The sequence below is a fragment of the Pogoniulus pusillus genome, chromosome 17 (assembly GCF_015220805.1).
Source record: "Pogoniulus pusillus isolate bPogPus1 chromosome 17, bPogPus1.pri, whole genome shotgun sequence".
In the NCBI taxonomy this organism is placed as follows: domain Eukaryota; kingdom Metazoa; phylum Chordata; class Aves; order Piciformes; family Lybiidae; genus Pogoniulus; species Pogoniulus pusillus.
Window position 1 is genome coordinate 23,543,751 of NC_087280.1, and position 14,126 is coordinate 23,557,876.

Below are 14,126 nucleotides of genomic sequence, written 5' to 3' on the forward strand. Positions count from 1 at the left end.
AAATCTTTATACTACAACAATGTCTAAAGCCCCTTTCCCTGGAACTGCAGTTCCACTGTGTCAGTGTACAAGCAGAGGAAAGAAAACCTCCTTGGCCCTAAAGGGTTTACAATCCCAGGCTGATTTGAATACTTATGAATATTTATTCCTCCAAGCCCCTGTTGCTGGAGATCCTTTTATTGCACCCATGTAAACAGCAATTTCTCTGGCATTTGTCCAATTGCTTCTCCCTCCCCTCCCCTCCTCTTTGCTGATGCATTAAGGCTTTGCTTCCTTTTGCAAAGCTGTGGTTTTGCTCCACACATCTTTTCACCCAGAAAAAGCCTTTGCATTTTGCAGCTCTTCTTTTTCCTTACACCTGCCCTTGATAAATAGGTTGGAAGGGAGCTCAAAGTTCAGCCAGCTCCAACCCTCTGCCATAGCAGGGACACCTCCCACTAGAACAGGTCACTCAAGACCTCATCCAACCTGGTCCTCAACACCTCCCTGGGAAACCTGTGCCAGTGTCTCACCACCCTAAACCTGTGCCAGTGTCTCACCACCCTCAACCCGTGCCAGTGTCTCACCACTCTCAACCTGTGCCAGTGCCTCACCACTCTCAACCTGTGCCAGTGTCTCACCACCCTCACTGCAAACAACTCCTTCCTCACATCCACTTTCAATCTCCCCTCTGCCACTTCAAACCCATTCCTCCTTCTCCTGTCATTACAAGCCCTTGTCAATAGTCCCTCTACAGCCCTCCTGTAGTCCCCTTCAGATACTGGAAGGCCACTCCAAGGTCTCCTCTAAGCCTTCTCTGCCACCAGATGGGTTTTTTTCCCTCTATGTTTTTTGCTCTTCATACCCCAGGTCGTTTGCTCTGCTGTACATTTAATGGCCAGCACACATCAGCACTCCAAGCCTCAGTGTTCAAGGCTTTCATTCCAGTTAGAGGAGATTTTCAGCTGGAGGACAACTGAAACCAAGGTAGATTGAGTTCAGCTCTTCCTTCTGTTGCTGCCTGGTGGAGCAAAGCTGGAGGTTGGGAGGGTCAGACTGGAGAGAGTGGTGAGAGGCTGGAATGGGTTGCCCAGGGAGGGGGTTGAGGCCCCATGGCTGGAGGTGTTTAAGGCCAGGCTGGCTGAGGCTGTGGGCAGCCTGCTCTAGGGTAGGGTGTCCCTGGGCATGGCAGGGGGGTTGGAACTGGCTGATCCTTGTGGTCCCTTCCAACCCTGCCTGATTCTGTGATTCTAAGATCTTAAAGCCTGCAGAATTAGAGCAATTGTGGTAACTGAAACCGAGGTGGATTGAGTTCTCTTCCTTCTCTTGCTGCCTGATGGCCTTGAAGATCTTATAGCCTGCAGAATTAGAGCTGTTATGGTGACAGGCTAATTCCCATCCTTCCCCCCCCTCAAATCCTCACACACAAGAGTTTCTCTCTTTCTAGCTGGATTCTGCAGGAGAAAGACCTTCCTGAGACCTGATAAGACCTGACATGCCCAAAGCTTTCTTTCCTCTCCCGGTTTTGGCATGCCCTGCACAGCAGGAGGGGGGCAAACTGGCATCGACAGAGTGGAGTCAAGGTAAATCTGAGTCCCTCACAGAGCTAAGCCTAACAGCTCAATAACAGCCTGAAACAGACAACTGCCTGCTTGTTTGCTGCTGCTTTAGAGAGAGAATTTCTGACCCTGCCAGCAGCAACTTCACAGGATGCCTGATCTTCAAAGAGATCCCTGGCTCCGCTGCAGACCCCAGAACATCACATGGCTCCTCTCAGCATTTTACCACAGACTCCTCCTGATTGTTGTCTGCAGTCAGAAAGGAAGAGATTTTCCTGACAAACACCTCCAAGCAGCACAGGAGTGACTGAGCTGTCAATAGTCCTGCAGGGAAGAGGACAAGACTCACCCCAAAAGTGTCCTCCTCCGGCTTGTGGGTCACAGTGATGGGTGGGGTGGGACTCACTTCGTAATCACCAACTGCAACCAAAAGAGCAAAGACAGAAGGTTGAGCATGGCTGCTGTGGGACTCCAGGATGCAGCCCCAGTGGCAGTGCCTGACCACCCCTAAGAGTCCCTGCAACTGCCTACCTCACAGGGCACCAAAACCAACTGGCAGAGAGTTCCCTGTGCACATCCATGGAGCTAACACAGAGCAGGACAGTGCTGATGTCCCTCCAGGCTTGCAAACCATGCTGGAGTGCCTGACCTACCATGAGTGGCCTCCAGCCCTCTGCCATCTCCTGAACTCTGCAGAAATCAACTGCTCTGAGCAAGGTGAAAACACAAAACTGACTCCAGCAGAACTTGATCAGAGAATGGTTCAGGTTGGAAGGGACCTCAGACTCCAACCTCCCCACCATGCTCAGGGGCAGCTCTCAACTAGACTCAGCTGCTCAAGGTCTGATCCTGGTCTTCAACACCCCCAGGCAGGAGGCAGCCACAGCCTCCCTGGGCAGCCTGGGCCAGGCTCTCACCACCCTCACACAGAACAACTTCTTCCTCAGCTTCAGTCTAACCCTGCTCTGCCTCAGCTCCAAACCATTCCCCCTTGGCTAGACACCCTCAGCACAAGTCCCTCTGCAGCCTTCCTGCAGGATCCCTTCAGGCACTGGCAGCAGCTCTAAGGTCCCCCTGGAGCCTTCTCCTCTGCAGGCTGCACCTCCCCAGCTCCCTCAGCCTGTGCTCACAGCAGAGCTGATGCAGCCCTTGGAGCATCTTTGTGGCCTCTTCTAGACTCCCTCCAGCAGCTTTGCACCTTCCTTATGCTGGGGACAGCAGAACTGCAGGCAGGGTTGGAGGTGAGGTCTGAGCAGAGCCGAGAGGCAGAATCTCCTCTCTTGCCCTCTGCCCCCACTCCTCTGGCTGCAGCCTAGGATTCGGTTTGCCTGCTGGGCAAATGCATGGAGCAGTCAGGGCTTTTTGCAGCCTCCTTCCACTTCTTTTGGCTTCCTGATTTATTTTTTTCCCCTTAAGGAGCATGTAAGCCACAGAGAGACAGATTAAAGTGCAAAACCAAAACACCCACAGCAAGCACAGGGCAGGGAGACACTTACTTGAGACGAAGTTGTCTGTACTCTCTGTGGAAAGGACAAAGAGAGAAGCAACAGAGTTAGCAGCACACCAAAGGAAGAGTGGTCTCATTCCCAACCCACCTCAGGCCCTCTCCACCACCCTGAAGTGCTCAGGAAACCAACACTTCGTGTTTTGTCCTCTTGGGCAAGCATAACTGGGAGCTGCAGTGTGTGTCCCAGCAGGACACGCTGGAGAGAGCACAGGGCTGACTGTGCAGGCCCTTGGGCTGAACCAGGAGGGAAGGGATGCTACTGCAAGGCTGGGAGGGAGAGCAATTAGCAGCTTGCTAACCACACTTGGGAATGCTCCTGGAACCATCCTGCTTCCAGCAGGCCAGCAAAGCTCCCACAGACACACAGGGCTCAGCAGCATGGAGGTGGAGCAGAGAGGAGCAGATTTTGCCTTGCGTGGCAGTGTTCACCAAGGGCAAAATCCCACAAGGATGAGGAGCAGTTCCCAGGGAGGAGAGCCCAGTCTGAGGCAGAATCTGAGGTCACAGAGTCAGAGAAGCATCCAGGTTGGCAAAGCCTCTCAGAAGCACCAAGTCCAACCTAGAACCCTGCTCTACAAGGTTCACCTTAAACCATAGCCCTGAGCATCACAGCCAAACCACCCCGAAACACATCCAGGCTGGCTGACTGCACCACCTCCCTGGGCAGCTCATCCCACTCCCTGACCACTCCCTCCAGGAAAAACTTTTTCCTAATGTCCAATCTAAACCTCCCCAGCCTCAGCCTGAGGCCTTTCCCCCTTGGTCTGTCTCCAGTTCCCTGTGAGCAGAGCCCAGCAGCAGCCTCTCCACAATGTCCTTTCAGGTAGCTGTAGACAGGGTTAAATGAGACCTCCTCTGACCTCTTTTTCATGAGCTGCCCATGAAAGCAAACAACATCTGAGCTGGACACAGAAGCTGTGACTGCCCAGAGCTGCCTCTTGCCCAAGTAAACCCCTCCAGTCCCTGCTGTCAGGGACCAGCTCCCAAGGAGAAGAGCCCAGTCTGAGGCAGTGGATTAGATGAGACCTCCTCTGACCTCTTCTTCACAACCTGCCCATGAAAGCAAACAACATCTGAGCTGGACACAGAGGCTGTGGCTGCCCCAGAGCTGCCTCCTGCCCAAGAAAACTCCTCCAGTCCCTGCTGTCAGCCTCTTGCCTGCTCCAAGTCTATTCAGCAAAGCTCCTGCAGCTCCAAAGGCAGCTGAGGGCTCAATGATGAGGTCTAAAGCTCCTGGTGACACTCAGTTTACATAGCATGAGAGTAACATCAGCTTTCCAGTCCCTTGCCCGTGTAAGAAGCTGAGCCTGATATTAACTGGAGTTTACACAGCTTTGCTGGCAGAGGGCTGCTGGAAGGACACTGAAATGTTCAGGCTGAAGGTTTGGAAAGGAAGCTTAAAGCAGCCCCTGGGTGACAAGCAGGATTTTCTAAAGCAAGAGGGGGGGAAAAAAAGAGACCCTGGAAAAATATTTTGGTTTCAAACAAGCAGAAGAGTAACTTCTCTTGGATTTGGCTAGGAAGAGGGAGCAAAAAAAACAGGGAGGGGAGGAGAAATGTTTCACTTGGAGCCTGGTTTGGGGCTTTTTTCTTACACCATTCAAGCAGGCTCTGGTTGTAAAACTCTCCCTGATTTTATATTTTTCCCTTCCCATTTTTTTTTCCTGCTGGACTAAGCAAATTCAGCAGAAACACACAGAGAAAAAAGCAGCTTTTCTCCCCACCAAGCTTTATTTTCTGGAGCCTAAAGCAGAGGAGAGAACATTCCATAGAATCAGGCAGGGTTGGAAGGGACCACAAGGAGCAGCCAGTTCCAACCCCCCTGCCATGCCCAGGGACACCCTACCCTAGAGCAGGCTGCACACAGCCTCAGCCAGCCTGGCCTTAAACACCTCCAGCCATGGGGCCTCAACCACCTCCCTGGGCAACCCATTCCAGCCTCTCACCACTCTCCTGCTCAACAACTTCCTCCTCACCTCCAGCCTCACTCTCCCCACCTCCACCTTTGCTCCATTCCCCCCAGTCCTCTCACTCCCTCACAGCCTCAAAAGTCCTTCCCCAGATTTCTTCAGATGCTGGAAGGCCACAAGAAGGTCACCTGGGAGCCTCCTCTGCTCCAGACTGCACAGCCCCAACTCTTTCAGTCTGTGCTCCCAGCAGAGCTGCTGCAGCCTCTGAGCATCCTCCTGGCCCTGCTCTGGACACACTCCAGCATCTCCACATCCTTCTTATCAAGGGGCTCCAGAGCTGGATGCAGGACTCCAGGTGGGGTCTCAGCAGAGCAGAGCAGAGGGAGAGAATCCCCTCCCTGGCCCTGCTGGCCACACTGCTGCTGCTGCAGCCCAGGCTCTGCTTGGCTTTCTGGTCTGCAAGTGCACACTGCTGGCTCCTGTTGAGATTTGAGTCAACTTGAGTTCACTGAGAAGCTCCCAAGGAACTGAGCACTCACCACAGTGGTATTAACCTTTGTGAATTTGATAGGGATCACAGGCTCAGAGGATGTCAGGGGTTGGAAGGGACTCAAAGAGATCATCCAGTCCAACCTCCCTGCCACAGCAGGACCACACAATCTAGCTCAGGGCACACAGCAACACAGCCAGACAGGCCTTGGAAAGCTCCAGAGAAGGAGACTCCACAACCTCTCTGGGCAGCCTGTGCCAGGGCTCTGGGACCCTTCCAGCCAAGCAGTTGCCCCTTGTGTTGAGCTGGAACCTGCTGTGCTGCAGCTTCCATCCATTGCTGCTTGTCCTATTCGAGGGAGCAGTGAGCAGAGCCTGTCCCCCCCTCCTGACCCCCAGAGATTTAGAGACATTGATTAGATCTCCTCTCAGTCCACCACCCCCAGAAGGCAGTGGGTAAGGAGGCACTCACAAGGGCAATCACAGAATCTCAGCACCATGCATGCTGGCAGAGCCCCTCAGGATCCAATCTAGAGCCCTACAGTACAGGATCCACCTTAAACCATGGCCCCAAGCACCACATCCAAATCACTCTCAAACACATCCAGGCTGGGGGACTCCACCACCTCCCTGGGCAGCTCATTTCAGTCCCTAACCACCCTCTTGTGAAAAACAACTTTTTAATGTCCAATCTAAACCTCCCCAGCCTCAGCCTGAGGCCATTCCCCCTCGTTCTGTCTCCAGTTCCCCGTGAGAACAGCCCAGGAGCCCTTCAGCACATTTCATCTGCTTTCCCTGTTCTCCCATGCCCACTGACACAAGAGGCTCTTCAAGCACCACACCAGGGCATGGCTCAGATTCCTTCCCAAAGCCAGCCCCCTGGAGCAGCAGATCTCTCTGCCTCCTTTTATGGAGGTCCAGGACCTACTTAAGAGCTGTCCCCATTTCACAGATGTGCAGGTGAAGACACCAAGGGGGACCTGACAGAGCTGAGAGTGCAAAGCTGCACACCTCCTCACCCACCTATATTTGGATCAAGCTGCTGCTCTTAACCATAGGTCCAAGAAGGCTGGAAGAGAGCTCCAAGCTCACACAGCCCAGTCTAGCACCCAGCCCTGCCCAACCAACCAGACCATGGCACTAAGTGCCCCAGCCAGGCTTGGCTGCAACACCTCCAGCCACAGCCACTCCACCACCTCCCTGGGCAGCCCATTCCAATGCCAATCACTCTCTCTGACAACAACTTCCTAACAACATCCAGCCTAGACCTGCCCTGGCACAACTCCAGGCTGTGTCCCCTTGTTCTGTCCCTGGGTGCCTGGCAGCAGAGCCCAACCCCACCTGGCTACAGCCTCCCTGCAGGCAGCTGCAGACAGCAATGAGCTCTGCCCTGAGCCTCCTCTGCTGCAGGCTGCACACCCCCAGCTCCCTCAGCCTCTCCTCACAGGGCTGTGCTCCAGGCCCCTCCCCAGCCTTGCTGCCCTTCTCCAAACACCTTCCAGCACCTCAACACCTCTCCTGAATTCAGCAGCCCAGAACTGGACACAGCACTCCAGGTGTGGCCTGAGCAGTGCTGAGCACAGGGGCAGAAGAACCTCCCTTGTCCTGCTGCCCACACTGCTCCTGAGCCAGCCCAGGATGCCATTGGCTTTGCTGCCCACCTGGGCACTGCTGCCTCCTCTGCAGCTCCTCTCTCCCAGCACCCCCAGCTCCCTCTCTGCCTGGCTGCTCTCAGCCACTCTGGCCCCAGCCTGTAGTGCTGCTTGGGGTTGGTGTGGCCAAAGTGCAGAACCCTGCCCTTGGCCTTGTTCAGTCTCATCCCATTGGCCTCTGCCCACCCATCCAGCCTGGCCAGGTCCCTCTGCAGGGCTCTGCTACCCTCTAACAGCTCCACAGCTGCTCCTAGCTTGGTGTCATCTGCAAACTCACAGCTGCTGGACTCAACCCCTGGTCCAGATCACCAACAAAGAGGTTGAACAGGACTGCTCTAACAGAAGGAAACAATATGTCAGGTGGCCAAAAAGGGCATCGTGCTCCAAGGCAGAGCACCAATTTCCTACTCCCATCCATATGAGCTGCTGTGTTCAATGCCAGCCCTTGGAGGCAGAGCTGTGGGGCTGCACTCAGGCCGTGTGACCTGTGGGGAAGCTCCGTGTACATATATGGTGTGAGAGGAATCATGAATGAGAGCACTGGGGCTATTTTCTTCTATATTTAGCAAATGCCCTATTTTGCTGGATTTTCTCTGGGCTGCAGGGGCCAATTTGGAGCTGCCACTTTCTCAGGGCTGCATTCCTGGAGGCAGCAGCACGCATGGATCTTAACTCCCTGATGGCCAGAGTGGTGTTGCAATGCCAGGGAGCAGAGTGGCACCCTCCATGCTCCTCCAAGAGTACTCCCCAGTGCCGCACTGTCTGCTATGAGGACAAGCTGAGGGAGCTGGGGTTGTTCAGCCTGGAGAAGAGGAGGCTCCAGGGAGACATAACAGAGGCCTTCCAATACCTGAAAGGGGCTGCAAAAAGGAAGGAGAGAGACTGTTTGCAAAGGCCTGTGGTGACAGGACAAGGGGCAATGGCTTCAGGCTAGAGAAGAGCAGAGCTGATTTAGATTGGATGTTAGCAACAAGTCCTGCACCAGGAAGGCAGTGGAACACTGGAACAGGTTGCCAGGGAGGTGGCTGAAGCCCCAGCCCTGGAGATAGGCAAGGTGATGCTCAACAGGGCTCAGGGCAAGCTGATCTGGTGGACAATGTCCCTGCTGGCTGCAGTGGGGGTTGGACTGGATGACCCTGTTAAGGCTGGAGCAGAGGAGGCTCCCAGGGGACCTTCTTGTGGCCTTCCAGCATCTGAAGAAAGCTGGGGAGGGACTTTTGAGGCTGTCAGGGAGTGATAGGACTGGGGGGAATGGAGCAAAGGTGGAGGTGGGGAGAGTGAGGCTGGAGGTGAGGAGGAAGTTGTTAAGCATGAGAGTGGTGAGAGGCTGGAATGGGTTGCCCAGGGAGGTGGTTGAGGCCCCATGGCTGGAGGTGTTTGAGGCCAGGCTGGCTGAGGCTGTGGGCAGCCTGCTCTAGGGTAGGGTGTCCCTGGGCATGGCAGGGGGCTTGGAACTGGCTGATCCTTGTGGTCCCTTCCAGCCCTGCCTGATGCCATGATTCTATGACCTTTGGAGGTCCCTTCCAAGCCTGACCACGCTGTGAACCTATAATTCATGTCCTCAGCTGTTGGCTGTTGCAGCTGAGCCCTGAATCACTGCAGACTACAAGTGGGAATTCCAAGCAGTCAGAGAAGAATCCCCAGCAAGCTGCTGGGAAGTGCCTAATTGAGCCGTGGCAGCTTTTGTAGGCCTGTCACTCTGCAATTGCACATGTCACAGCCAGAGAGAAAACAAGCCTGACACTGCTGCAGCCTGCTTCAAATCACTGCACAAATGCAAGCTACAAGGGGAAAAAAAAAAACCCACCACCATTGAAAGGAAGAATTGCATCACTTCAAAAGGCTTCCCCTGCTCTGGCTTCTAAGCAGCAGCCCCATCTAAAAGCTCTTTCACAAGCAATTGGGCAGCCTCTTTAGGACACCCCAGAGGGCACCCAAAACAACTGGCCAAAATTCCATCCTATTCCTGCTGAAATCCCTAAAGGTCCTTAAAAAACATCAAAACAAATCCACCACAGAATGTGCTGCACAGCACAAGTCCCCACGCCACGTAGTGGCTCTCTCTGCACTGAGGAGCTGTGACACCAAAGGAGGAGAGCAGGGGAATCCAGATGGTCAGAAGAGGCCTCCAAAGGTCCTCTCTTCCAACCTGCTGCTCAAAGGCCATCTTGGAGTAGTCAAGGGCAAGGGTTGTTGTCAAGACCATGGCAGAAGCTGTGGATTGCAGGCAACCCTAATGGCACAAACTGAATATCACAGCTCACAGCATGGCAGGGGGTGGAAGGGACCCAAAGAGATCATCCAGTCCAACCCCCCTGCCACAGCAGGACCATACAATCTAGCTCAGGGCACACAGCAACACATCCAGACAGGCCTGGAAAGGCTCCAGAGAAGGAGACTCCACAACCTCTCTGGGCAGCCTGTGCCAGGGCTCTGGGACCCTTCCAGCCAAGAAGTTGCCCCTTGTGTTGAGCTGGAACCTGCTGTGCTGCAGCTTCCATCCATTGCTGCTTGTCCTATCCCAGGGAGCAGTGAGCAGAGCCTGTCCCCCCCTCCTCACCCCCAGCCCTCAGAGAGTTACAGACATTGATTAGATCCCCTCTCAGTCTTCTCTTCTGCAGACTAAGCAGCCCCAGGGCCCTCAGCCTCTCCTCACCAGGCAGTGCTCCAGTCCCCTCATCATCCTCACAGCCCTCCCTTGGACTCTCTCCAGCAGATCCCTGTCCCTCTTCAATTGGGCAGCCCAAAACTGAAGGCAGGACTCAAGGTGAGATCTCACCAGGGCAGAGTAGAAGGGGAGGAGAACCTCCCTGGGTCTGCTGCACACACTCTGCTTAATGCCCCCCAGGTCCCCATTGTCCCTCTTGGCCCCCAGGGCACATTGCTGTGCCATGGATGCTCTCCCCCAGCACTCCCAGGTCCCTCTCCACAGGGCTGCTCTCCAGCAGTCACCTCCCAGCCTGTGCTGGTGCAGTTTGTTATCCCTCCCCAGGTGCAGGACTCTGCACTTGTCCTTGTTGAGCCTCATCTGGTCCCTCTGTGCCCAGCTCTGCCTGTCCAGGGCTCTGGATGGCCTCACAGCCTGCAGCTGTCTCTGCCAAGCCTCCCAGCTTGGTGCCATCAGCAAACCTGCTGAGCAGACACTGTCCCCTCATCAATGTCCTTGATGAAGATGTTGAACAGCACCAGACCCAGTGCTGATCCTACCTGGAAAGGGCTTCTCAAGGAAGTGTCCTTTGATGGTTTGGTTGACTGAGCCCAGCTGGTTGGTGGCCACGATGGTGTAGTTGCCGTTGTTGTAGTGAGTGGGTTTGTTGAAGAGCAGGCAGCCCTCAGACACTTCCCCTTGCTGGTAGAACTCCATGTGGATGATCTCTGTCTCTCTGAGGAGCTGGCCGTTGTGCAGCCAGTGCAGGGTGGGAGCTGGGTTCCCGTGCACTGCAAAGGCAATGCAGTGGTACATGTGCAGCACTGGCTCCTCCAGAGTCAGGATGCGAGGGGGATCTGGCAGAGAGAGAAACATGGCAGGCTGACAGCACAGCTCCACTCACCCCAGGCAGGGGGAGGCTACTGCAAAAAGCCACCCCCAAAGTCCCTTTTTCCTTCTGCTCCTCCCGTGGATCTCTGTGCAGTGGCAGTGTGATGCCACAACAACCTCTCCCTCGGGTCCCCTCCAGGAGGAGGAGCTGAACCACAGCCAGCTCACTGGACAGGGGGACAAATTAACAGCAGGGATGGGGCCTTCCTGCAGCCAACAGACAAGATGGGAGCTGCCCAGTCCACACACCTACTACTTGCCTCAAGGGATCACAGAATCAGTCAGGGTTGGAAGGGACCACAAGGAGCAGCCACTTCCAACCCCCCTGCCATGCCCAGGGACACCCTACCCTAGAGCAGGCTGCACACAGCCTCAGCCAGCCTGGCCTCAAACACCTCCAGCCATGGGGCCTCAACCACCTCCCTGGGCAACCCATTCCAGCCTCTCACCACTCTCCTGCTCCACAACTTCCTCCTCACCTCCAGCCTCACTCTCCCCACCTCCACCTTTGCTCCATTCCCCCCACTCCTGCCACTCCCTGACAGCCTCAAAAGTCCCTCCCCAGCTTTTTAGTAGCCCCTTTCAGATGCTGGAAGGCCACAAGAAGGTCCCCTGGGAGCCTCCTCTGCTCCAGCCTGCACAGCCCCAACTCTTTCAGTCTGTGCTCCCAGCAGAGCTGCTGCAGCCTCTGAGCATCCTCATGATCCCAGGGAGGCCACCTGCAGCTGCTAAGGAGGATACCCTGCTGCAGCACTGCTGCCTTACACACCTGCAGGGCTCCCGGGGGAGCTCCTCAGCCACACGGAGCAGTTTTGGGCTGCATAGCTGTGGAACCAAACACCCCTCAGCGACTGCCTGTCCTAGGGGGCTCTGGCTGCACCGAAGATCCCAGAGGAGCTCTCAGCCACCCAACGCCCTCAGGGGGCTTTGAATTAACGGGAGGAGAGAGGGAGAGGGGAGAGAACAGCAGGGGCTCCACCTGCCATTTATTGCTTATGCACTGCCTTCCCCCCTCACCCCTCTGGGACACCCCAAGAATTGCAAAGATGCTTCTGAAGCTCTGCAACACCTACAGGTGAGGTCCCAAACCCCAAGGCTGGCAAAGTCTGAGCAGAGTTCTGTGCATAGACAGGACACAAAGGGACGTCAGACTTCCCCGAAACACTCCTTGTGCTGGCCCCATCCAGCTGCAAAGGCAACCCCCGAGGCACCCCCGAGGAACAAGAACATTGCACCAGCTCTGGGAAACAGACTCGAAGGTGGTAGAAGAGCAAAGTGTGCAGAGCTGGTTGGAGCTGAGCAGCATTCTCCCACTAGCCCCCAGACACCCTGAGCCACAGAGCTGTGTCCCAGCCACCTCCCTTCGCTCGCAAGCTCAGATCCACATGGGGCTTGCTCACATCTTCCTGGCAAGGAGGATTCAAACCAGGCAGCCACCCCCACACACAAACCCAGATCTGATCAGCTTGAGATTCCAGCCCAAGTAATGGGTCTGGGCAACAGGAGCAGGAGCAGCAGAGACTGCCAGGAGCTTGCAGGGTGACATGGGCGAGAACAGGCATGGCCACGGTGCTGGCTAAGGCATGCAGAAAAAGATGCTAAGGAGCAGAACAGAACCCCCCTGCCTGCTGCCCAGGCACCTCTCAGGCTGATCTGAACCTTCATCACCTCCATTCTTCAAGCCTTCAATGGCACTTAACTGGGGAAATGATGAAAGCAGTAAAGCATCTGTTCTTCTTTTGGTCTCCTCTTTATGACTGCCTTGTCTACAGTATCCCACGGCTCCTGTACTGCTCAGGACATGTGTGGGCTCACCAAGCCCAGCCAGAACCCCCCATACTTTCCTACTCCACCTGGCAAGGTTGAAGCTGGGAGACAGATTTTGCAGCTATAGAGTCAGGGCAAATATTACAGACACAGCAACATATAGTAAATCTCAGCTGCTTGGGAGCACAAAGCTGTGTAAACTTCCTCTTAAGGTCAGGTTTGTGTTAAGGTTTATTAGAAAGCACAAAGAAAGTGTGGCTACTTGCAGCTAAAAGTGCACAGCTGGAATTTGCCATGTGCCTGTTTACATGGCATTTGTGGGAACAGAGCTGGGGGGAAGCTCTCAGTACCCCTCAAACCAAAGGCAAGACTCAGAGAATCATAGAATCAAGCAGGTTGGAAGAGACCTCCAAGCTCATCCAGCCCAACCTATCCCCCAGCCCCAGCCACTCAACTAGACCATGGCACTAAGTGCCTCATCCAGTCTTCTCTTGAACACCTCCAGGGGTGATTCATTTGCTTTAGCAAGGGTGACACATTTAACCCCTCACACAGCATCAGGGAGGGCACCTCTGTGTCTGTAAACAGAGTTCTAATCCTTCTGTGGCTTTCCCTGTACTCTGCTGGATGTCCCAGGAGATGAGTGGAGAGAGATGCACCACCAGCATGGCACCACTGCTCCTCCCCTGCTCCAGGGCTCCTCTCTGCATCAAAGGAAGCAGCAGGAAAGCAAAAATTCAGCTCCATAGCATCTGTGCAAGGTTCCTCCTCCTCCTCCTCACTGCATTCAGCTCCCACTCCTCACCCACAAGAGCAGGTGGCAAGTGGCCATGCATTCAAAGAGTTCCCAGGGCAGCCCTCCAGCCTGTAGGTGGTTAAGGTCTCTCCACTGCTACTTACAGTAGACGGTGAGCAGCACACTGGCATTGCTCATGCCCACCACGTTCTCAGCAATGCAGGTAAGCAGGAACCCATTGTCCTCACTGGTGACATTCACCAAGGTCAGATTGATGGCATGAACGTTGGTCCAGTTGAGGTTGGTCTAAAAATCCCAGAGAGAATACAGGCAGAGATCAGCCTCTGGCAGCCCCTCTCCTCCCAGCTGCTGTCCCCAGCAGATGAGGAGTGCAGTTTTCCATCCTCCAAAGTCCAAGGGCAGCTGGGATCTGTGCAAAAGGAGAGGTTTCCTCCCACATCTTAAGGGGGGGAGAGAGACAAAGTGTTGTAGCACAGGTCAAGCTGGGCTCACATCTTGGCAAGTTTGGTGAGCTGCCTATTTCAGCTGCTGCTGACACCTCTGTGAATAGGTGATTCCACAGGAGAGACATGAACCAATTCAGCTGGGGAGCACAGATACACAAAGCTGTCTCATCTTCACTGTGCCAGCCAGACCACAGGAAGGGTTTGCTGCCTTCAGGTAGTTCCCAGGTTCTCATACAGGTAGAGCACAGCCTCAGTTTTCCCTTGAACAGAACCAATTCACCTTCCTCACAGCAGTCTCCACCACCCTTCCACCCAACCCTTTGCCTTGCAGAGGTCTGGGGAACCCCTGGCAAATGCCTTGCCCTTGCCACACTGGGCACAAGGCAGCCCTGAAGGCACAGAATCACAGAATGTTAGGGGCTGGGAGGAACCTCAAAAGTTCATCCAGCCCAACCACCCCTGCCAGAGCAGGAGCACCCAGGGCAGGTCACACAGGAACACATTCAGGTGGGTTTTGGTAGT

The 14,126-nt window shown here is 54.8% G+C and overlaps 1 protein-coding gene across 12 annotated transcripts in view; it reads right to left on the reverse strand.

Moving 5' to 3' along the window:
• The window catches only part of NTRK3 (neurotrophic receptor tyrosine kinase 3), a 293,014-nt gene that overhangs the window by 192,909 nt on the left and 85,979 nt on the right, over positions 1-14,126 (reverse strand). For all 12 annotated transcript variants that reach the window (XR_010305437.1, XM_064158080.1, XM_064158077.1 and 9 more), the window contains 4 exons: positions 13,302-13,443; positions 10,304-10,600; positions 3,035-3,058; positions 1,888-1,958 (listed from right to left, as the gene is read on the reverse strand). Coding sequence is in view for 11 of the 12 variants with exons in the window: in XM_064158080.1 (XP_064014150.1) it covers positions 1,888-1,958; positions 3,035-3,058; positions 10,304-10,600; positions 13,302-13,443 (534 nt within the window). In the remaining variant the exon portion in view is untranslated. The remainder of the gene's footprint in view (positions 1-1,887; positions 1,959-3,034; positions 3,059-10,303; positions 10,601-13,301; positions 13,444-14,126) is intronic.